Raw genomic sequence first — 23908 nt, forward strand, 5'->3', positions numbered from 1 at the left:
TCCCACTTCTCTGTTTGGAACAGTGCCAAAAGTGCCTCTCTCTATCTCTCATCCCAACCCCCACAACCACCAGCACCCTCTTAGCCCCTCCTTCTTCTCTATTAAGATCAATATTCCTGCAGCTCAGGGGCAAGCAGCAGATGGGTCACTGGCTTTTTTCAACCAGCTCTTTTCACAAGCAGCAGATTGCAGATTTGGATCTGGCTAATATTTGATTTTTTTCTCCCCACTGTTTTTTCTTTCCTCTTTTCACCCTGACCCTTTTCTCCAATACTCAGGTATTTGAGGTTCCACTAAAATATGGAACTTGATTTTGGACATTTTGACGAAAGAGATAAGGCATCCAGGAACATGCGAGGCTCACGGATGAATGGGCTGCCTAGCCCCACTCACAGCGCCCATTGTAGCTTCTACCGAACCAGAACCTTGCAGGCACTGAGCAATGAGAAGAAAGCCAAGAAGGTACGTTTCTACCGCAATGGGGACCGCTACTTCAAGGGGATTGTGTACGCTGTGTCCTCTGACCGTTTTCGCAGCTTTGATGCATTGCTGGCTGACCTGACTCGGTCTCTGTCTGACAACATCAACCTGCCTCAGGGAGTGCGCTACATTTACACCATTGATGGATCCAGGAAAATCGGAAGCATGGATGAACTTGAGGAAGGTAATTCAAGGAATGGGTGGTGGCCTTTGGTGGGAGGTGGCATCATTGGTGATGGTTACATTTTTTGGATTTCATTGAAAGAAATTAGGAAATATATTTGTCAAACAGCACGTTGATGCTCAGGCTTCTGATTCTATAGGCATCAACAGAGCCATTAGCGATTACTCTTCTTGGCCTTCAGTCTCTGCTGGGGTTCAAGTGTAGATTGCGGTGATAATACATTGTGCATATCCATGAGGGTTTACAAAGGAAAACCTGAACTGTGTGTCATTTACTCTAGATCTTAAAATTTAACTCTAAGTAGTACTATCAAGGCAGACAATGAAATCATTAAGGGTGTTAAGTGATGAAATAAGTTTGATTGGGTTAACAGAAAGAAAATATACTCAAATGTCCTTTGAACTGCTAAGAGACTATTTGTGAATTGCAACTCTGGAAATATGCATCTTAAAAGTAGAACTTCTTGAATATGTTCACAAAGGATTATGCTTTTAGGTAAGTGGTCATTGCTCAGCTGTTGCTTCTAAAAAGCCCATTTCAGGGTGTGTCCCTAAGGCTGAGGTCATTGAGAGAAATATAAAAGAAAGCTGTAGGTATTCCTGGTATTTTAATAAGGACTATTCCTACTAGAATAGGAACTAACTAACTGTACCTAGACCCTTTCAAATCCTCTCTACATTTTGGTTTTGCAATTGAATTTTATGACTAGATTGCTGAAAATCCTGACAACCTTTGTACACACCCAAAAACAGGGGCTGAGCTATTATCAAAACTTGCTCATTCATCAAGTATTTTTTGGTAGTCATTTAGAAAATAGATCTTGAGATGCATTCTACTTTACTGTATCAAATAAATTATATTGAGGATGCCTTCCTACCCTCACTTTTAATTTTATATGACATATGTGATCAGTTTAACCTGAACACAATGCTTTCAAGGACAGCCTCAAGAAGTGGTGATAATTAAAATGCCCCTGCACAACCTCTCCCCCCTCTCCAGCCTTCACTCCTCACTCCCTCCATTCCCTGAGCAAAGGTGTGTTTAGAGCAGGCAGATCCCTAGGGAAATCAATTATGAAACAGCCAAAAAGGAAGCAGAAACAGCACATTCAATGACTTGGTGTGAGAGTGCTCCGCCTCCGCTTCACTGCTTCTAGGTTTCTTGTGTTCCCAGACAAAGGAGCATGAGGGCTTCCCTTGTATGAGATCACATTCTTGCAAGTAGCTGCTTTTTCCAAATTAAGGTCAAGTAATTTAGGACCAGTTACTTATAAGATACAGTGTCTATATGGCTACTAGATTTAGGTCTTATGGTTCAAGTCTAAGGTTTTTCTACATAACTAACTGACCTTGGAAAACAATGCTGAGGAGGCTTAGGTTATTTGATCATGTGCTAAATGGCCAGGTAGAGGTTAATCTTAGGCTTTTCCTGAGCATTGAAGGATTAGCCATCCTAGTGTATATCTTAAAATAAAGGAGAATCAGGGCAAACTGGAAGAAGGGCTTCAAGCTAGATTGAGGGAGCTGTCCAACAGAGTAATTAATAAAATGTTTGTCTTTTGTCACTGTAAAATACACATTTGAGTCAAATTGGAGGGTTTTATTCTGTAACAATTTTCACAAAGCAACCCACATCACCCAATATGTCCTCATTTTCACTAGCTGTGATCTTCTAAAGACCATAATTGACACTACCACAGACTTCTGAGCCAAGTGACATTGCATTTAAAGCAAGAATTAGAATGGTCTTGTGTTTAATAAAAGAAAGTTGTCATGCACAGATTCTCCGCCCCTCCCAATCTATTTTTAACATGTCTTACTCAAGTATAAGATGTTGGTCTTTGATTCCCCACCCCAAAATGTGTGTGTGTGTGTGTGTGTGTGTGTGTGTGTGTGTGTTATAATCTCAGTTCAGTATAGGTAATGCATGTGATTTTGAAGACTGGGGCTTCATTTCCTTTTGATCCTCTTAAGTCTTGCTAGATTGGACTCCTCTCATTTACCACTCCTGGGTGCAGTGATAACACTTCCTGGTGAATTACTGGGCTATGTAGAGTATGAATATGTCTCAATTGCATTTATTCATGTCATCTACAACCACAAGCTGCAGTGGCCCTCACTGCTGCCACCCCCTTCCCCTGAGTACTACCCACTTAGACAAGGAAATTATGGGGTATCTCTGGGATAATGTTGGTAAATGTGACTGGTTGTTCCACTACAAGAGCGAGAAACAAAGGGGCATTGCCATAAGGAGGGTAAATAAAAGGGGCATTTTTCCTCCCCTTTTGTCCTTTGTAACTCCCCATATAGGAACACAGGGCAGAAGTCTCTCATTTTGGTAACTTTTGGAAGAAGTTGAATGAAAGCTTTAAAAAATCATATACATGGCTTCCTATGAGATTTTAAATTGAAAATGTTTAGAAAGATCCCTGGGTGAAGAATCAGGGGCATTGGATTACAGTCTTAGAGGCAGAAGATAATAATGGCAACAGAAATATTTAGATTCAGATTTGTTTCAAATCCAATATCTGTTAACTGTTAGCTTGTGACTTTGGGGAAACCATTTTGATGTCCTGAGCCTCAGTTACTCATCTGCAAAGTGGGAATAACTGCTTTGACAATTAAATAAGACAATGGCTATCAAGAGTTTAGTATTCTGCCTGGCACACAGTAGCACTGAATAAAGGGTAGCAATTGCTGTTTGAGTCATCCTACTTTATGGCTGGTTAGCTGCATGACTATACGTTTGTCCTCATTATCACTATGACTAATGTTCTCTTTAAAATAACTTATCTTAAAAAAACAACTTTGCTAAGGTACAATTTCCATACCATAAATTTCACCCATTTATGTGTGCAATTCAATGATTTTTAGAAAATTTACCAAGTGGTGCAACCATCATCATAATCTAATTTTGATCACCCTGAAAAGAAACCATGTAAAAGGGGGAGGGAAACGGGAGATATCTGTAATATTATCAACAATAAAAATATATTTTAAAAAAGAAGCTGTGTAGCAATTAGCTGCCACTATTTCCCCTGTTCTCTCCAGCCCTAAGCAACAATGAATCTACTTTATGTCTCTATAGATTTTCCGGTTCTGGACATTTTATATAAATTGAATAATACACGATGTACTTTTTGATGACTGGCTTCTTTCACTTAGAAAACTGTTGACAAGGCTTACCCATACTATACCATCTTTCAACACTTAAATTTTTTATTGAGGAATATTCCATATATAGAGAGAGCACATTTTATAGTATACTTACTATAATATACTTATTGTAATAAGTATACATGCAATTTTGAAGGCTGTAGCTTCCTTTTCTTTTGATCCTTTTGAGTCTTGCTATATTGAACTCCTCTCATTTACCACTCCTGGGTGCAGTGGTAATACTCCCTGGTGAATTACAGGACTATGTAGAGTGTGAATATCTTATATAATAAAAGTGAAATATGCAAATTGACCCTAATGGTGGAACAACTGGTCACTATGATGCACAATGACCACCAGGGGGCAGATGCTCAACACAGGAGCTGCCCCCTGGTGGTCAATGCGCTTCCACAGGGGGAGCGCCACTCAGCCAGAAGCTGGCTCATGGCTGGTCAGCACAGCGGCGGTGGCGAGAGCCTCTCCCACTCTGCAGCAGCGCTAAGGATGTCTGACTAATGGCTTAGGCCTGTTCCCCAGTCGCACATCCCCCGGGGGGTCCTGGACTACGAGAAGGTGCAGGCTGGGCTGAGGGACTCACTCCCCCCCAGTGCAAGAATTTTCGTGCACCAGGCCTCTAGTATAATATACTTATCTATAAAATGAAACTAGTAACACCTAACTTCTATATCTATTATAGTGGTTATGAGAATAAAAACAGATAATGGGTATGGAAACACAATGACAAAGTAAAACTATAGCTATAAGGTACCATTAGTGTTAATGATGTAAAAATAGTAATGATGATGAATATGCTAGTGAGGGGTTAGAATGGCTAGTGGTTCCCATACCTGACTGTCTTTAAGAATCTTTTAGAGCAGTGGTTCTCAACCTTCTGACCCTTTAAATACAGTTCCTCATGTTGTGACCCAACCATAAAATTATTTTTGTTGCTACTTCATAACTGTAATGTTGCTACTGTTATGAATCATATTGTAAATATCTGATATGCAGGATGGTCTTAGGTGACCCCTGTGAAAGGGTTGTTCGACCTCCAAAGGGGTCGCGACCCACAGGTTGAGAACCGCTGTTTTAGAGCTTTAGAAAAATATAAATTCCTGGCCCACACCCTAGAATGATCTATTGTGTTAGAAGCCCCAGGGCTAGGGCTCCAGAGTGTATGTGCTTCTTACAAATCTCCCCAGGTGATTCTTATGAGCACTTAGACTTGGGAAATACTGGATTAGGTTATCCTGATGGTCCCCTACAGCTAACTACAGTGGTGGGAGTTCATAGGAATGCAGAACTCCTTGTTTTAGTTTTTTGCTTTGTAGATAAAAGGAATAATGGAGCATAGAACATACTATGTTTTTAAATTGCCACATTATTAAATATATAGCTAAAATTAAATAAAAAAACAATTATTTAATAATCACTCTGGCCTTGTGGCACTCCTTTGTCTAATGTCTCTAGTCTACTATCTGCTTCTACATACTGAAAGTAGCAAGGGGAAAATTTGGGACCAAAGTTAGGTTATTGATGTCAGCTTTCCCACGTATCCTTGGTTACACTAAGGGCCTTAGCAAAGTCATATAGAAAATGGCCCTTATTAGCTGTATTCCCAACAAAGGAAGTCCATGAATGACATTTTCTTTTGTCTTGCTTAGTGTTCATTGTTGAATCTTTCTCCTTCCCTCTTATCTTGCCCAGATCTTTCCCCAATTTCTTGTATGTGAGTGTCCAGAACAATTTTAGGGGTATACATTTTGAGCATTATTATGCAGAACAGGGGACAAAATATTTATAATTGAGACAGTCTTTTTAGAAAATCTGAGCTGTATGGTGACCTTAGCTATGATTCAGTTTCTTTGCCATAGTTCATTTATTCCAATGAGATGAGACCATCTTCTCACTAATTTATCCTCTGACTACTAAAGCAAGCACATTGCCAAAGAGGAGGATCTTAGGATAACTGGGAGAGATGCATCATTAGTAGGTATGATAATACCATGAAGTATCATTTAATATGTTTCTTCTTGAGTAATGAAGCCCCAGAAAAAAGGAGAAAGCCCAGGCAGAAGTATTTCACACTGAAAAAAATGTTTAATATTTTTGAAAATGGAGCCATCCTGAAAGTGAAGGGAGGTAGACATTAGATCATCTTGAACCCACATCTTATTCCCTTCTTGCCTTTTCAGCTGTACTTCCATGACTTCATTTCCTTAATCCCTCATACTAAAGCACTTTGTCAACTCCAGCAAATTGTTACCTTGCTTGCTCTCTAAAGCCAGCTTTCCTTTTGGTTCCCAATGGGCGGGAAATGGCCCTTGGAAGCTGTGGCAGAATGGGAACCCAGCTGTGTAAAGGTACAACACACCTCACCCAGATCCAAGTGCCAGGCAACTGGATATACAGGAAATACAGAACTCTGGCAGCAGATGTTGCAGACATTTGCAAAATCAGAACAAGGAAGCCTGGGTCTAGAGAAATAGCACATTTGATGTCTTTCCAGTAGTAGAATTAGAGAGTCCTCAGTGGTGGGCACCTATTTCTTTAACATTTAATTACCATAACAGGTTTGTTATGATAAAGCTTACTTGGGATGGAAAAAAGAAAAAGAAATTTCTTATAGACCTTTAGAAGGAACTCAGATGTCACTAGTATAGCTAGAATTTATCAAGTGCTTACTATGTACCAGGCTCTGAGCTCAGCACTTTACATACGCCATCTGACTTGTGCCTCTGAACAACCTTAGGAGATAAGGATTGTTATTATCATCCCCAGTTTGCAGAGAAGTAATTGAAGCCAAGGGAGGTTAGGTAACTTGCCCAACAATACACAAGTAGGAAGTACTGGGGATCTCATGCTGATTGACATCAAAACAGCTGCTCTTTTTCCATTACTCCATATTGGGGCCAAAGGAGAGAGAGTGGAGAGACTGAAATGTACTTTTGGAAGGTGCTTAACGTAGATTTGGCTGAGAGCCGGACCCTTTGGAAAGTTCTTGGGTGCCATATGATACCATAGCTCTCTGCCATCATGTTCATTTGCATCTAGGGGTGCTTAATCATACTCATAGTTCAGAGGCTTAAGAGGTTTAAGAGATGGGAGCAAAAAAAAGTACAGAGTCCTAATAGGGCTACACAGCTGACTGTCCAGAAGAGACTGTAGATGAGTGAAATCATAAATATATAGCTTCACACATTTCTACACCACCAGTTGTCTAACAGAGTTTTAAAGTGTATGACAAGTTATGGAAAACATCTGACATAATGACCATGGCCTCTTGGAATGTGCCAGTGAAACTGTTAAGGCAATAGGCTGTTTCTAAGATGTAGGGGATATTGGCTGTAAATATATGAGGGAATTGAAAAGCACCCCTTTCATCCTTTTAAATCACAAATTAAAGATCCTAGAGCCTAGTAGTTGAACTGGGTTTGGTTAGGATTAGTCAACAAGGGAGCCAGAGAAATTAGGGTTTCTTTTGGCTGTGGTCTTTGAACACCCTATCATGTGTGCGTGTGTGCAACAGGGTGCCTGTGCTTGCATACAAAGCAGGAGTGAACACTAGCAACTTCTGGGATTTGGAGATGTGTTGGAGGCCACTGTGCATATGTTGGAAGCCACTTATTCTCCCCTTCCACACACCCTCATAAATGTCCTCAAAGGTGCCCTAGAGATCCTTACTCAATCTTCTCTCAGCATTAACTGAGTAATTTATTAATTAACGTGGCTTAAAGAATTTGGTGGTACAGCAAAGCGATCAATATTTGCAAAGGGAGTGAATTATCAGCCTGGTGTTTCTGAATGTCTCTGCATGCTTGTCCTGCTGAAACCAAAGGAAGAAGAGCCATCAGACTATAATTGTGTTTAATGCTTCCCTTGCGCTGGCTAGAGTTGGTAGGTTTATTTATTTATTTATTTATTTACCTAATTACTTATTTATTTAGAGTTATTACTGACAGGTTAAGCCTGATCAAATGCCAATGATTTTCTGCGGCTTGACCTCTGGATGAACTTCTGTATACCTTGAGGCAAATGTATTTTACTCAACAAATTCACCAGTTTCCAATACTCTTTCCCCCAGGCTGAGTCTACCTCTCTTCAGAAATTCCAGTTTCTAGTCCCAAGTGACTAATCCCTCCTTTTGCCTCTGACCCCTGTGTTTCTTCCGCTGTATTAGTCATTTCCTCTAGCCTCAGGTACATGTGAAATTTACACTAGATCCCTCGAATCCATAAATCAGGCAGTATAATATATTCTCACATCTTCACCTCATTACTTGCAGCAGCCAAGGGTGAGCACTGGTGAAGACAGCTCTGACTACACAGTGCAGCATTTGGGAAAATAGAAAGATGAGGTGTGGGTGGTGAAAACAAGGAAGAGTATTTCTCAAGCAAAAGCTATGACTTGCAGACACAGGAATATTCTGTGTGTGTGTGTGTGTGTGTGTGTGTGTGTGTGTGTGTGTGTGTAATAAAAATGTATTAACTTTGAAAGTTATCCTAGGTTTATAATACAACAATGGAGCAGGTCTATGAGTCCAGAAATAGTACAGGAACATTAAATAAGATGTACATGTGAGAAACACTGTGGTAATGCCCCTAGATGTTAAAAACATCTTAGAAATAAACATTTCAATTCTAATAAAACTGTATCAAGCTTAAGAACCCTACTTGTTAGATTATGCTTAGGTGTTTTCATTGCCCTGGGGAAAATCATTTTATAGGATTTTCCAAAAAGGTATGCCATTATAATGAATAATGTGTTTCTGATTACTTGCTCTTGAATTTGAATGAGCCACGTTGTTAGAAAGCCCTGTTAGGAATTGTACCTAAGGTTGGTTATTATTACCATTTCTCCAAAAGTCCTACTCCAAGATTAGTGTGTATTGGTTTGGTTAGAATAGTCCATATACCTACTATTAAACTGATCACCACTTATTTCTTCCCTTAGGGGAAAGCTATGTTTGTTCCTCAGACAACTTCTTTAAAAAGGTGGAGTACACCAAGAATGTCAATCCCAACTGGTCTGTCAATGTGAAGACATCTGCCAACATGAAAGCCCCCCAATCCCTGGCTAGCAGCAACAGTGCCCAGGCCAGGGAGAACAAAGACTTTGTGCGCCCCAAGCTGGTGACCATCATCCGCAGTGGGGTGAAACCTCGGAAGGCTGTGCGTGTGCTTCTGAACAAGAAGACAGCCCACTCTTTTGAGCAAGTCCTCACTGATATCACTGAAGCCATCAAACTAGAGACTGGGGTTGTCAAAAAACTCTACACTCTGGATGGAAAACAGGTAGGTTTTTTTTTTTCAGACTACTTTTCTTCTCATTTGTTCTAAATCCTTGGATGATCATCTTATATCTCAGGCATAATTTCTGGTTAGGGGACTCTTCCTCCACCTCTCATAATTACTATCTGATATTTTATGTCTCATTTTGGAAGAAAGTCTTTTCAGCAGACAAATCAATGGACCTGGAATCTGAGGCTTTGAAATTCAATCTGATTATTTCTTACTAAGTAAAATGGTTACGTAGCCTCAGCTTTCTTATCTTCTAAGAGAAGATTCATTATAACCTAGGTCAGTGATGGCAAACCTGTGACACGCATGTCAGAGGTGGCACACAAACTCATTTTTTTAAATGTATTTTTATTGATTTCAGAGAGGAAGGGAGAAGGAGAGAGAGAGAGAAACATCAATAATGAGAGAGAATCATTGATCAGCTGCCTCCTGCATGCCCCCTACTGGGGATTGAACCCACAACTTGGGCATGTGCCCTTGACCAGAATCGAACCTGGGATCCTTCAGTTCGCAGGCCGACGCTCTATCCACTGAGCAAGACCAGCTAGGGCGCAAACTCATTTTTTTGGTTGATTTTTCTTTGTTCAATGGCATTTAAATATATAAAATAAATATCAAAAATATAAATCTTTGTTTTACTATGGTTGCAAAGATAAAAAAATGTCTATATGTGACACGGCACCAGAGTTAAGTTAGGGTTTTTCAAAATGCTGACACGCCAAGCTCAAAGGGTTTGCCATCACTGACCTAGGTCCTACATTCTTATGTATATGAATTTATTTATTACATGATGCAACCTTAGTTGTTCAATGCATGTGACTGGAAATGACCTTTCCTGACTCATTTCTTCTGAGATATACTCACATTGGTATTCAGCATCAGTTTGTTGAAAAGAAGTTGAAGTGACCCTTGTATTCTATGAAAAGAGTGAGATCTGGGGGAGGCATGGAAGTCTCTGTTTCATTGTCCTTGCCTCACACTACACATTTTTTCTCTCTTCCTTATCCATGTGACATAGCTATTTTATTTAGGTTCCACTGATGGTTTGTGTGAGAAAAGAACTGTTTCAGTATCCTAAAATTAGCCCAAGAAAGATGCTGCCATCTGCTCTCTTCCAAATCAGGTTCTTCATGTCATTGGTTATGCTACTAAAGTACCACCTATATTAATATCTGGGAAAGAATGCAGTCAGGCGTCTCCTTCAGACAGATGCACCATTCTCTTGAGCACAGAGAGCTGTAAATATATGACAAAAAATGTTCTAAAGGAATTGGAACAGTGGCTGGATCTGTTGGCTCTAAAGAGAACGCGTGTCTCCCATAAGAAAAGACAAGTGTGGATTACTTTCTAACTTATAAAATACCATTAGTGTTTGAACAAAGGGGCTGATCATAACTGCCCTACCCATGTTCACAGGATTCTCATGAGGATTAAAGGAAATCATGAATATGAAAGTACTTCTTAAATTAAGATATATGATATAAATATGTATGCATAAATTCATCATTAAATGAGATAAATGTGTAAATTGCCAGACATTTTCATATATATATATGTGTGTATATATATATATACACATATATATATATTAGGGGCCCGGTGCATGAAATTCGTGCACTGGGTGTTTGTGCAGGGGTGTCCCTCAGCCCAGCCTGCCCCCCCTCACATACTGGGAGCCCTCAGACTTTGATCCCCATCACCCTCCAATCGCAGGATCAGCCCCTTACCCAGGCCTGACGCCTCTGACAGAGGCGTCAGGCCTGGGCAGGGGACCCTCATTTCCCCCCATCACTGGTTCTGCCCCCAGCCCAGGCCTGATGCCTCTGGCCCATGCATCAGGCCTGGGCAGGGGACCCCCAGACCCCTCCGATTGCTGGCTCTGCCCCTTGCCCAGGCCTGATGCCTCGGCCAGAGGCGTAGACCCCCATCACCCTCCGATCGCCTGATCGGCCCCTTGCCCAGGCCTGATGACTCCGCCAGAGGTGTCAGGCTTGGACAGGGGACCCCCATCTCCCCCAGATCACTGGCTCTGGCCCCCGCCCAGGCCTGAGGCCTCTGGCCCAGGAATCATGCCTGGGCAGGGGACCCCCATCTCCCTCTGATCGCTTGCTCCACCCCCCGCCCAAGCCTGATGCCTCTGACCCAGGCTTCAGGCCTGGGCAAGGGGACCATCATATCCCTCCAATCCCCGGCTCCGCCCCCCACCCAGGCCTGATGCCTCGGCCAGAGGAGTTGACCCTCATCGCCCTCCGATCACCAATCACCGGATCGGCCCCTTGACCAGGCCTGAGGCCTCTGGCAGAGGTGTCAGGCCTGGGCAGGGGACCCCCAGATCCCCGCGGTTGCAGGCTCCGCCCCTGCCCAGGCCTAACGCCTCTGGCTGAGGCATCCAGCCCAGGCAGCGGGACCCGCAGCTGCAGCGCCCCGCGATCATGGGCTCCGCTTTAGGCCCAGGCAAGGGACCCCTAGCTCCCGGGACTACCAGCTTCGACCATGCCCAGCTCCCATCGCTGGCTCCACCCCTACTTCCTGCTATCACTGGCCAGGGCGGAAAAGGCGCCTGATTCTCTGATCATGGCTGGGGGGCAGGGCAAAGGCGGCCCCAGGGCCGCCTTTGCCCTGCCCCGCAGCTCTTAGCTCCCCCCTGGGTTTCCGATCACTGTCAGTGGCAGGGGGCTTCTTCCTGCTTTCCCTTTCGCCTCCTTGCATTGTGCCTACATATGCAAATTAACCGCCATCTTGTTGGCAGTTAACTGCCAATCTTAGTTGGCAGCTAACTGCCAATCTTAGTTGGCAGTTAATTTGCATATAGCCCTGATTAGCCAATGAAAAGGGTAGCGCTGTACGCCAATTACCATTTTTCTCTTTTATTAATGTAGATCCTATATAATAAAAGAGAAACATTTAAATTGACCATCCCTCTGCAATGCTCACCAGCCAATCAGGAGTGAGTATGCAAATTAACCTGACAAAGATGGTGGATTAATTTGCATACATAGGCACTGAGTGGCCTGGGTCCCAGGAACATTCTGGGGACCCAGGCCGCTCCTAGCCTGTAGGCCCATGTGTAGGCCCTGAGCGGCCAGGGTCCCAGAATGCCCCTGGCCACTCTGGGCCTACGGAAGCAGGCACCAAGCAGATGTTCCCGCCCTGTGGCTGCTTGCACATGCGCCGACACCAAGCAGCAGCCTGGGTCCACGTCCCCCAGCCTGGCGCCCACAATGTGTGGAGCTGGCTGCCAGCCTCGAGAGCATGTGGAGACCCGGCGGCCGCCACGCGCGTGGCCTGGGGTCTCTGCACACCCCCAAGCCCGGCGCCCACAATGCGCGAGGATGGCTGTCGGCCTTAGGGGCGTGCCCCCCCCACCCCGCTGGTGGGGACATGCCCCTAGCCCAGTGGACACAACACAGGGGGTGCTCTGCTCATGAGCTGCAGAGGAAACACTTTTTCTTTTCCATTTTTTTTTCATAATTTTTTCCCCTTTATTAAATAAAATATTTGAAATGTGTCCTTATCCCCCCAATGCCCCCTCATGTTTTTTTAAAATATATTTTATTGATTTTTTTACAGAGAAGTGGGGAGAGGGATAGACAGTTGGAAACATCGATGAGAGAGAAACATAGATCAGCTGCCTCCTGCACACTCTCCAACCAAGGTACATGCCCTTAACAGGAATCAAACCTGGGACCCTTCAGTCTGCAGGCTGATGTTCTATCCACTGATCCAAACCAGTTAGAGCATAAACACCTTTTCTGACTGCTCATTGGCTAAGCTCCCTGTATGCCGCCACTTGCAGTGGTCTTGGTAACTTGGATTATAAGAATCCAAGAAGGTGATCTAGGGTTTTTCCACCACACTCTTGGAGGAAAAAACGAAGGTCTGCTGCTGGAGGGGCTAAGAAATGTCATATCCTGCCCTAGCCGGTTTGGCTCAGTGGATAGAGCCTCGGCCTGCAGGCTGCAGGGTCCGGGTTCGATTATGATCAAGGGCATGTACCTAGGTTGCAGGCTCCTCCCTGGCCTGGGCCCAGGTCAGGGCTCATGCAGGAGGCAACCAATCAAAGTGTCCCTCTCACATTGATGTTACTCTCTGTCTCTCCCTCTCTCTTCCACACTCTCTAAAAACCAATGGAAACATATCCTCATTAATATAGGTGGTACTTTAGTAGCATAACCAATGACATTTCCTAAACTTGTTTTGAATTTTTTATTCAAAAAACTTTTTTTGGATAAAAAAGAAAGAAAGAAAGAAATGTCATATCCTATGAAAGACACATCTTGAAAATGCCTAAAGAAAGTTGTCATTTTTTCATGGTGAAGGGACTGGAATCTGTGTTGATGAAAACACCTTGGCAGCTGTGGTGGCTGGCAGTGGCTGCAGCAGCGGGGTGATGGGTCTGGCGCCTTCCCCTGACCAGCCCTGTCGCCTCCTGCAGAGGGAGGGCAGACTGTGGTTTAGGCCCGCTCCCCATGGGGACGTCCCCTAAGGGCTCCCAGTCTGTGAGAGTGGGCAAGCTGGGCTGAGAGACCCCCCCTCCCCCAGTGCACAAATGTCATGCACTGGGCCCCTAATATATATATATATAATAGATAAAGTTCTCTCCCCTTTACTTTATCTCCATCATTCTTAGATTGAATTTCCAACATTTTTTGTGGAGATATACCATACCTTGGCATTCTGTGACTACTCCTAATAATAAAGAGACACTTTCACCTCCTAGGTAAGCAAGCTCCAGTCTAGTGATGGGTGGATTTTTATCCTACAGCAGTCTACACAGAGTGACAATCCCTCTCCAACTACTTCAAACATTGGTTCCCATTTCTTTGGGAAACAAGTTACACAATGCCAGTGTATGATATGGTGTGTGTACAAAAATGCTAAAGAGCAGTGCTCAAGGGAGCAGAACAATGCCTTGTCAGGCATCAGTGCCACTGTTGATACTTTCCTTCTCTTTAAAATGTCTCTCACTGTCTACTCCAACCCCTGGGAGTTATATTTTAACACCTGGTTCATGTTATGTTATCTCTGAAAACTGTCTCCACTATGCAAAGTTAAAGCAATCTTAACTTTTTTTAATGCTCAGCTCCTGATACATTGTGGATGATCTACTAGTAAAATGTTTGTTGATTCAATGAACTGACATAAAGAGATTCTTACATGGTCAAGGTAGATTTTCTGAGATGTTCTGAGAGGCCCTCTGCTTTCAATACCCCAGGCACGTTCCTTTTGTCTATCTGAAGAGATAGGGACCTTCCAAAGGAGTGGATATTCTACCCAGATGATTTCTATCCTTGACTTACTTGGAAGTCACTGAAGGGAGACTTTTCAAGCAATATTTCCGAAAGTATATTCTAAGAACTGTCTCTACCTTCCTGACCCTAGAAGCTCCTCATAAAGGGCTCTGTGGTCAAATAAGGTTGTAAAATGCTGCAAAATATATGCCTTTCTTAGAGATTCATGATGCTTTTTGGCACATTAAGTGTTCTGCAAAGTCCTGCAGAAAGGAAGCACATTTAATTTACTTCCAGAATTATTTAACCACAAACACCTTTTGTGAAATATATATATATATATATATATATATATATATATATATATATATATATGAATATATATGTATATATAATGGAATATATACATTATGGGATATATATATATATATATATATATATATATATATTGGACTATATATACACATATATTCTGCAGAGCACACTAGGAAATGCTGTTAACACAAGATGATGAATGACTGAGATATAACTACCCAAACCTCACAGGTAAGATTGGTATGTATGGGATATCCCACAAATTAAACATTGTTGTGTGGTTACAACAAGGACATTAAATAACTATATTTGGGGGTGCAGGGACAAACCTAATTACAAAATAGATTCTGAGTATACTGAACATTGGTGCCAAGCTCAAAATTTTGGATCCCAGCCCATTTTCCAATTTTAGTGATGACAACTCTAATGTTAACACCTGTCAGTCACTTTGATTACTGGTGGGTATTTTTACTACTTAGGAATATGGTCTTTCTCTATGCAGGCTGAAGGCACATGTGTTGCAATGGCTTGGACTTGCTCAAATCAGATTTGGTTTAGCCTGTCTTTGGCTAAATGAGGCACCAGACAGAAAGGAGAAAGTAAGGCCAAGACTATTTGTTATTAAATGTTTTAACATGAAATCTAGGCCATCACTTGGTTTCTGTCTTGCATCTTGCTCTAACTGGGTACCAGATAAACCAGAACAAGTGGTTTTCTCCTTCTCTGTTTAAAACAGCCCGGTTGATTATATCAGATTTATTGTTACTTCTGTTCTCATGTGTACCATTTGACTGATTGGCTTACATTTATTGACAAACAATCTGCAGACAAGGCTCTCATCTCTTTCTGTTCTTATTTTGTTAAGATGTGCTTTGGAGCCCTTGTCTTTTCAGGGCTTATGTTTTGTCATATAGAAGACTGGTTTCCTGATTTCTTGCCTCTGATATATTGTGGTTTGTGTAGTCAGGAAGCTAACCATCACCAGTAGGAAGGAGTCCTAATTTGTTTCTCAACTTAATAAGAAGTTGCTAATGTAATTAGGAGTAGTTTGTAGGGTCCTAATACTCCCACAGGCTACAATGGATTTCTAGGAGGTCAGGGAAAACAGGATTGTATTAGGATGTATGCTCACTCTCAGCTGAGGTTTTTTTGATTTCTTGGCAGCTGCAGTAGTTGTGGTATGTTGACAAAATTACAAAACTATCAATTTCTATAATCAAGTCACACATTGATCTTTATGCTTAAAGATCATGGATGCATAAACGCTTGAATTCAAATTTCTGGTTCACTTGCTGACTCAGATACATGGTCTAGCCTTAAAATCATTTCTGTAAAGCACAGAGTATGGTGCTTCTCTTGGTGATGCAGAGCTTTAACAATAGACTTCCAGCTTTTTGTTATCTTACACAGGCATACAGCTGGTCCTTACACCATCTATTTTCATGCTTCACTTATTGGCATCTCTAGTCTCAGCTTTGTCCACATCCAGGATCTGTGCCGTCAAAGATTCTCTATTGCCTCAAGATAAATACCTAAGGGATAACTGTAGCCTTTAGTATTATTTGTGTTAGCTTTGTTAGGCCAATTTTTAATTGGATGAATTTATTTTGTGTTTCTGTCTATATCCTTCTATTACTAACTACTTGCACCAGGAATTTTAGGTCTCAGAATAACAAAACAAAACAAGAAAACCCCAAAAACAAACCAACCAACAACAAAAAAAAGAGGTTTGAGATGATTTCAAAAATACCTATAGCCTTGAAAGCTAGAACAGGAGATTTAAGAAATGTTTTCAACCTAGATGGTGGAATAGGAAAATGAGAACACAAAGAATATTTGAACCACTGCTAAGTATTCCAGGAAAGACTTGTCCCTTCTATCTTGTTATACTAAATAACTGGGTACTGCAAACACAAAAGCAATTGCAGGAAACACAGGAAGACAAGTTGGATTTAACCTTGGAAATGTTGAATGCTTTTCCCAAGGTCTTTACTGGGCCTATGTGGCCATTTTATCTTTCCCTCCATCATCTTTGCCCCCTCAAGTCACATCTGGCCTTACTTATATTCTCTGGCCTCCAGCTCTCCAAGAGCCAACCTCTATCTCCTCCTAGTGTTATGACCCTGTCAGTCAAGGTTGAGTTCAATAGAAAATGCCACGTGGCTATAAATTATGCCCCAAGAGGGCGGTCATTTACCATTGACCTTCCCTTGAGAAAATCAAGGCTGGAAAGGTGATGTTTGTTTTACCAAAAGTTCCACCCTCTCCCCACCCCCTGCAACCTTCCACAGATTTGATTCCAGGAGACAGGCTTTGAGAGGATTGGCTTGGGCATGAAATTGGGAAAAAGTAAAGATGGGAAGCCAGGCTGGGCACGGTGAAAGGAGACAGTTTGCAAACTGCCTTGCCATATGTAGAGTATACCAAGGTTTCTCACACTGAGGTAGATTTTGTATTTTAGAAGAGGGCTTTTGGAATGCATCAAATATATTATCTTTAAGGAAAGAAAAGACCAAGTCTAGCCTGGTTGTTGGATATTTCTTAAGTAAATTATCCTCTTAAGAGTTTTATTTATTTTTATTTTTTGTCAATCTTCACCAGAGGATGTTTTTCCCAATGATTTCTTTTTTTAGAGAGAGTGGAAGGGAGGGGGAGAAACACACAGAGAGAAACATACATGTGAGAGAGACATATCAATTGGTTACTTCCCATAAGTGTCCCTTCTGGGCCGGGGGTCAACCCTGCAACCAAGGTATGTACCCTTGACTGGAAACATACCCACGACCCTTTAGTCCGAGGACCGATGCTTTTACCACTGAGAAACTGGCTAGGGAAAAAGTACTATTGTTGATGAAACACTCCTGGTTCAGAGTAGTGATAGAGGTGGGGTTTGGCCATTTCAATCAAAAGTTTTGGCATAGTATTTCAGTCTTTCACATTGATGAGTCTGTTGAAATCCAACAATCAGTATATGGAGAGAGCTAGATTGGGATTTAAAGACCTGAGTTCCAGTCTTCACTCTTCTCCACTCTTCTCCAATCACATCTCTTCTCCAGGCCTTAGTTTTGTAGAAGGACATGACCTTTAAGAGTATTATGTTAAGTGAAATAAGGCAGTCAGAGAAAGACAAATATCACATAATCTCACTTATATGTGGAAATTATATTATAGAACAAAATAAATTCACTAACAAAATAGGTTTAGAGGCATGGGTGCATGGAACAAACTGATAAATCTTAGAGGGAAAAGGTGTGGGGGGCCAGAACAGATTAACCAAAGAACTTATATACATATATGCATAGCTCATGGACACAGACAATAGTGTGATAAGGGCCTGAGGTGGGACCGTGACTGTGTGGAGGGGTGCAAAGTTGAGGAAAATGGGGGACATCTATAATACTGTCAACAATATCTATCTATCTACCTATCTATCTATCTATCTATTCAAAAAAGAGTACTTCTAGCTCTGTGATAACTGAGTATTTATATCACAGTATTGCTTCTGTCTAGATATTTTTAACCAAGCCACTACTCTTCTCAATACCCTCCACCTCTCTATGTTGCTAAAATCTCCGGTGTGATGTACTTCACACCATAGTGGATACATTGTATTCTAAGTGGTATTTGCACAGTCCATATATTCAGTTCTTTCTTGCCACCTGTGTTGAGGTGACCAAAGAATATTTTTAAACTTATAATTTTGATTTGACCTCCTTTTCTTTCCAATGTGGATAATATGAGTAGAGAGTGGAGGAATAATTTTTAAAAAAGCAATATAAAAGCCAGCCTGCTAAAATTGTGACAAGTACTTGACAGTGCCATCATTAAGGAATCTCCACCACAGTGGTGCTATTTTAGGAGCTGAGAATTGTTGCCAAAGGAGGAGGTTAGCATCGGAGTTATTTCTTTTTTTTCTTTTTTTTAAATTAAATCTTTATTGTTCAGATTATTACAGTTGTTCCTCTTTTTCCCCCCAAAAGATCCCCTCCACCCGGTTCCCACCCCACCCTCTGCCCTTACCCCCCCCCCCCATTGTCCTCATCCATAGGTGTACGATTTTTGTCCAGTCTCTTCCTGCACCCCCCCCCCCCACCGAGAATAGTCAGTCCACTCCCTTTCTATGCCCCTGATTCTATTATATTCACCAGTTTATTCTGTTCATCAGATTATTTATTCACTTGATTTTTAGATTCACTTGTTGATAGATGTGTATTTGTTGTTCATAATTTGTATCTTTACCTTTTTCTTCTTCTTCCTCTTAAAGGATACCTTTCAGCATTTCATATAATACTGGATTGATGGTGATGAACTCCTTTAGCTTTTTCTTTGCAGTGAAGCTCTTTATCTGCCCTTCAATTCTGAATGATAGCTTTGCTGGGTAAAGTAATCTTGGTTCTAGGTTCTTGCTATTCATCCCTTTGAATATTTCTTAACACTCCCTTCTGGCCTGCATAGTTTCTGTTGAGAAATCAGCTGACAGTCGTATGGGAACTCCCTTGTAGGTAACTGAGTTTCTTTCTCTTGCTGCTTTTAAGAGTCTCTCTTTGTCTTTTGCTCTTGGCATTTTAATTATGATGTGTCTTGGTGTGGTCCTCTTTGGATTCCTTTTGTTTGGGGTTCTCTGCACTTCCTGGACTTGTAAGTCTATTTCTTTCACCAGGTAGGGAAAGTTTTCTGTCATTATTTCTTCAAATAGGTTTTCAATAACTTGCTCTCTTTCTTCTTCTGGCATCCCCATAATTCAGATGTTGGTGACTTGAAGTTGTCCCAGAGGCTCCTTACAATATCTTTATATACTTGGATACTTTTTTCTTTTTGTTTTTCCGGTTGGGTGTTTTTTGCTTCTTCGTATTTCAAATCTTTGACTTGATTCTTGTGATCCTCTAGTCTGCTGTTGGAACTCTGTATAATATTCTTTATTTCAGTCAGTGTATGCTTAATTTCTAGTTGGTCCTTTTTCATAACCTCGAGGGTCTCACTAGATTTCTTGAAGATCTCACTAAATTTATTGGCAGTGTCTAGAAAATTCTTGAAAAACCTTAGAAGTGTGGTTTTGAACTCTATATCCAGTAGTTTGCTTTCCTCCATTTCTGTCATTTGTGACCTATTTCTTTGTCTCCGCATTTTTTATGATTCCCTGTGTTGATAGAGTGGCTTTCTGTGCTAGGTGTCCTATAGGGCCCAGTGGCTCAGCCTCCCCAATTACCTGAGGTGGACACTCTTGGTGCACCCCTTTGTGGGCTTTGTGCACAGTCTTGTTTTAGTTAAGCCTTGATTGTTGTAGATATCACTGGGAGGAATTGACCTCCAGGTCAATTGGCTGTGAGAATCAGCTGTGTCTGCAGTGGGAGAACTTCTGTGCTGGAGACACCCTTCTGGGGCAAGACTTGCTTCAGTGGGGCTTTAGTGCTCACTGAATCTGCCCCCTGAGTGTGCCCTTAGGGATCTCAGGAGTTGTAATCTGGATGGTCCCACTCTGACCACTGGGTACACTGGCTCTTGGATCTCTAAGGAGATGCTAATTTAGCCTCTTCCTGAGGCTACCCAGCAGGAGCTGTGGAGAGATCTGCAGATTCCTCTTCTTTGTTTGGGGTTTAGAGGTGCCCAGATGAGGCCCTTCTGTGAAGCAATGCAAGCTGCTGTGGGGCCTTGTGCTTTCTTTTGGAAGTTCTGGGTCTCTCTGACCCAGCTGCAGTTTGTTAGGTAATTTTCAGATTGCAAAGGGTCAGGCCTTTCATATGCAAAAGCCTCTCCTCACAGCTTGGGTGGGGTGGGGTCTCAGGGGACCAACAGGGCTGAGCAAGCATCTGTGGCTGCTCCTCAGTCCTACCCTAAGAGGCCCCGCATCTCAGGGTCCCGGTAATCACTGCAAGCACCTCTGAGAGAAAGCCACCCTTGAGTTTCGACTGATGTCAGACAGTCCAGTTTCTCCCCGTATGAGTCTGGGTCCCCAGAGACTCACCCGGAACTGGAGTTCAGAGCAGTGGGGAGCTTGAGACTCCCTCCTGATTGAAAAAGACAACTGTGTCCTCAGTTGCCAGCCCTTTCCACGTGCACCTCCATACCTCTGCACTTTACTTCTGCACCTCCTCTGAGTCTCAGTGTGCTTTCCTCTTTCCTTCTAGTTGTAGAATTTCTACTCAGTCATCCTTCCTGTGGTTCTGGATGATGTCCGTTTTGTCTTTTAGTTGTATTTTTGAAGTGGTTGTGTGAGGCAGCAATTTCTGATGTTTACCTGTGCCGCCATCTTGGTTTTTCTCCAGAGTTATGTCTTGATTATATTAAAGATAATTAAGTAGGGATTTATCCAGAGATGCAGACTGTTCCATTACCAACCTCTGAAGTAACTAGTTTCTTGTTCTTATTTTTTAATTTTAATCTTTGTCATTATTGTCATTCCCTCAAAGTGGCAGACAAAGCATTGTCTCCAAATACAGTTTTTTAAGAAATCTTTATTGTTGAGAGTATTACAGATGTCCACCTCCCCACCATTACTCCCATCCACCTGGTTCCCACCCTGCCCCTTCACCACTCTACTGTCTGTGTCCATAAGAAGATCTTTGGTCAATCCCCCACCCCTGCCTTCTCTCTGAGATTCATCAGTCTGTTCCATGCTTCCATGAGTCTAATTCTATTTTTTCACCAGTTTATTTTGTTCATTAGACTTCTTGTTTGTTTACTTTGTTTTTTAGATTCAAAATAGCTTTATTGAGATACTAGTGGCTCAGTGCACGAATTCATGCACATTGGAAGGAAATTAATTAGAAGAAATATTTTAATATCGCTTTTCACCCTTTCTCTATAATAAAAGTGTCAACCAAATTCATGATTGACAATGACAGATGGAAACACATGCGTGTGATTGGCGTCAGCGATAGCTTTACCTGTATCACGCATGAGCGAGTCAACTTAGCCTTATATATATATAGAATAAACTTGCTTAATTAGACTTGCTTTCTGATTTAGCTAAACCTTTTCCAGCCCCGGGAAGCACCCCAACTTCTGTTCCAGGTAATTGTTAGTAACACAGCAGTAAATATCAACATGAAGCAGATTATTATTATAGATCACTCAGGGAGAGCAAAGGGTACTTAACTGCAGTAGTGTTTAACTATATTCTGTGCAGTGAGAAAACCTGAAGTCATTTTCAAGGTCCACCATTTCTTACTTCTTTTCAGCAGGGTCAACTTTCTAAACTTTCTAAATCTCCATTTTCTGGCTAATGAAAAGAAAATAGGACTCTACCAAGACTCCTATCTACCTAATCCAGGATTTCTGTGAGGTTCAAATGAGATGAGGCATAGAAAAACACTTCACAGACATTTGGATAAAATGTTAAATGTTTCCACCTGGCTATAAAGCAAGTTGTGTTAATGGGCTAAAGAAACTGCAAGGAGGCTTGTCATTGCTAGAGAGAGGAAGCTGGGTGTTTTTACCCTTTGCCCACAGAGACCTTTTCCAAGCTGGGCTGGGCTGGGCTGTGGGCCACATTTTGTGTCATGGCAGTGTCAGCTGCGATTTGGTGGGCTGTCACTCTGGGGTGATGGTGAGTGTTGGGGGAAACTGAGTGTTGCTGTGTCAGCTGCCATTTCTCTGTAAATGGCTAGTGCGCATCATGGCAGCTCCTGTGTTGAGCGTCTGCCCCCTGGTGGTCAGTGTGCATCATAGCCACCAGTCAGACGGTGAAGGGACACTTAGCATATTAGCCTTTTCTATATATAGATGCTCCCTGTATCATACAATTGACACATTTTAAGTGTACTATCATTGGATTTAATATATACAGAGTTGTCCATCAATCATCACAACCAATTTTATATTTTCATCACCACAAAAATAAACTCTATACCCTTTAGACATCATGTTCCAATCCCATCAATGACTAGGCAATTATTTATCTATTTTCTGCCTCTACAGATTTGCCCATTCTGGACATTAAAAATTAATTCAGATGGAATCAACAATATGTGATCCATGCTGGCTGGCTTCTTAACTTAGTATGTTTTCAGGGTTCATCATGTTGTAGCATAGTAATACTTTATTTCTTTTTGTGGCTTAATAATATTCTATTGTACAGATATTCCGCATTTTATTTATTCATTCATCAGTTGATGGAAATTTGGGTTGTTTTTACCTTTTTGCTATTATGAATAATGCTGCAATGAACATTCATGATTTGATTTTTAAGTGGACATATGCCTTCACATACCCAGGAATGGTATTTACCAAAGGTATTCACTGGGTTTTAAAGTAGGTGTATATTTAAAAATTTAAGAAACTGCTGAACTGTTTTCTAAACTGGCTGCTACATATTATATCTCTATCAGCAGTATATGAAGGATTCCGCTTCCTCCACATCCTCATCAACACTTGTTATTATTTATCTTTTTATTTAGTAATCCTAGTGGGTGTGAATTGGGATCACATTGTGGTTTGACTGGCATTTCCCTAATGACTAATGATATAGAATACATTTTCAGATACTTATTGGAATTTGTATATTCTTATTGGGAAAAAAAAGTGTATTTAAATCCTTTACCCATTTTTAATTTAATTTTTATTTTTTTAAATAAAAAATTATGTTAGTTGCAGGTGTACACACTAGTGATTAGACATTACATAACTTACTAAGTGCTCATTTTAATAAGTCTCACACTTATCTGGCACTATACAGTTATTACAATATTATTGACTATATTTCCTATGCTGTATTTTACATCTTCATGACTATTTTGTAACTACCAATTTGTACTACTTAATCCCTTTATACTTTTCAACCATCCCCCTAATCCCCTCCCATCTGGCAACTATCAAAATGTTCTATCTGTGAGTTCATTTCTCAATGTTTGTTTATTTTGTTTTTTTATATTCCACATGAAAGCAAAACTATCTGGTACAGTGGGGCCTTGACTTACGAGTTTAATTCATTCTGTGACGGAGCTCGTAACTCAAATTACTCGTATGTCAAATCATAAAGGGAACGAGTGAGACACATGATGCTGGGCTGATGTTGTGACATTCACTGTGACATTCGCTGCGCCAACTAGCGTTGAGGTATCTGAAGCTGGCTCGTAACCCGAATTTTAGCTCTCAACACAAAGCAAAAAATCGGCTGAGAGACGACTCGTATCTTGAAAAACTCGTTAGTCGGGACACTCGTAAGTCAAGGCCCCACTGTATTTGTCTTTTCTCTGTCTGACTTATTTTACTCAGCACAATACCCTCTAGGTACAACCATGTTTT

The 23908-nt window shown here is 41.5% G+C and overlaps 1 protein-coding gene across 1 annotated transcript in view; it reads left to right on the forward strand.

The window, feature by feature from the left end:
- The first annotated feature begins 285 nt into the window (after positions 1-285).
- Positions 286-23908, forward strand: part of DCX (doublecortin) — a 138543-nt gene continuing 114920 nt past the window's right edge. The window contains exons 1-2 of the mRNA XM_036304129.1: positions 286-664; positions 8773-9113. Coding sequence (XP_036160022.1) covers positions 301-664; positions 8773-9113 — 705 coding nt within the window. The 5' untranslated portion in view covers positions 286-300. The remainder of the gene's footprint in view (positions 665-8772; positions 9114-23908) is intronic.

Source organism: Myotis myotis, unplaced genomic scaffold, assembly GCF_014108235.1.
Source record: "Myotis myotis isolate mMyoMyo1 unplaced genomic scaffold, mMyoMyo1.p scaffold_m19_p_4, whole genome shotgun sequence".
Classification (NCBI taxonomy): domain Eukaryota; kingdom Metazoa; phylum Chordata; class Mammalia; order Chiroptera; family Vespertilionidae; genus Myotis; species Myotis myotis.